The sequence below is a fragment of the Opisthorchis viverrini genome (genome assembly GCF_000715545.1).
Source record: "Opisthorchis viverrini unplaced genomic scaffold opera_v5_4092, whole genome shotgun sequence".
NCBI lineage: Eukaryota > Metazoa > Platyhelminthes > Trematoda > Opisthorchiida > Opisthorchiidae > Opisthorchis > Opisthorchis viverrini.
The window spans coordinates 1-980 of NW_008756704.1; the positions used below are offsets into that span (position 1 = coordinate 1).

The following is a 980-nucleotide window of genomic DNA, read 5'->3' on the forward strand; positions in this document are numbered from 1 at the left end:
GTGAACAATAAGAGCCTATATAAGAGGCACAGAGCACCGAAGCGAATGTTCAAATGGCTCAGTGAAGACTTTTCAGATGAGCAATGTAGTTAACAGGTGGACTATAGCACGGACTTCAAATGAAACTCAAACGAGACGCACTGGTAGTGGGTTTTGGACAGCCTGACTAGTCAGACGTGATGGAGTGGCTAACTTCGAAGTTGAGGAGTCACACTGGAGCTGGGATGAGCGCATCTGCGCCACATCAGCTACGGCCCCCGGATTTTCACGATCATCGTACTCCTCTAAAAATTCCATACTGTCTGAACAGGATAGGACTGCCACCGGGGGAGAACAAATCACATCTCTGGGATTGACCTCTTCTTGAAAATCCAAGATTACCGGATTGGTGTTCGGTTGTGGACTGGAGCGAAACGAAGAAAGCAAAAGATGGGGGTAAATAGGGGATAGTGGACAATCGCTGAGTGGAATCGGCGAAATTGAAGATCGATAGTAAAATGGGTGGAATCGAATGGCGAGTGGTTTGAACCGCAAGCGACAAGAAAAGATGAACAGGCGTGTTGGATAGGCTCTGGCTGTTAATCTGAAGCGCGTAATCGAGCTTAAGATAGTTAAGTGGTTGAAGTGCGAACTCATCGAACGAAAGCTTCGTTGTTCGAACCTAACCTCGGCGACCCGACTGGGTTTGGTTGAGCGAGTTGGAAGTATCTCAGCCCTCCCTACTTCCTTCAGGTGGAATGACTGCTCCGAACACTGAACCTACTACAATCAGCAATCAAATCGGTTACCACTGGTTCATTATCGGGGGAGGGAGAGAGGGTACACCCTCAGCGATAAGCTAACTAACTAACGGCAATCTACTCAAACTGAGTTATCAGCGCTCTTCTCGATGGTGAAACCCCTTGACGTATAAACCACACAGCTTGTTACAAAGTCCGCGGTTTTGAGTGGGCGAAATGTGGACAAAGTTTTTGGAAAAG

The 980-nt window shown here is 47.7% G+C and overlaps 1 protein-coding gene across 1 annotated transcript; it reads right to left on the bottom strand.

Moving 5' to 3' along the window:
• Window positions 1-126: 126 nt before the first annotated feature.
• On the bottom strand, window positions 127-636 carry T265_12282 (hypothetical protein; the record flags this gene model as incomplete). Its single annotated transcript, XM_009179577.1, has 1 exon — window positions 127-636. The coding sequence occupies one exon, from the start codon at window positions 634-636 to the stop codon at window positions 127-129; it is 510 nt and encodes a 169-aa protein (XP_009177841.1).
• Window positions 637-980: the final 344 nt, after the last annotated feature.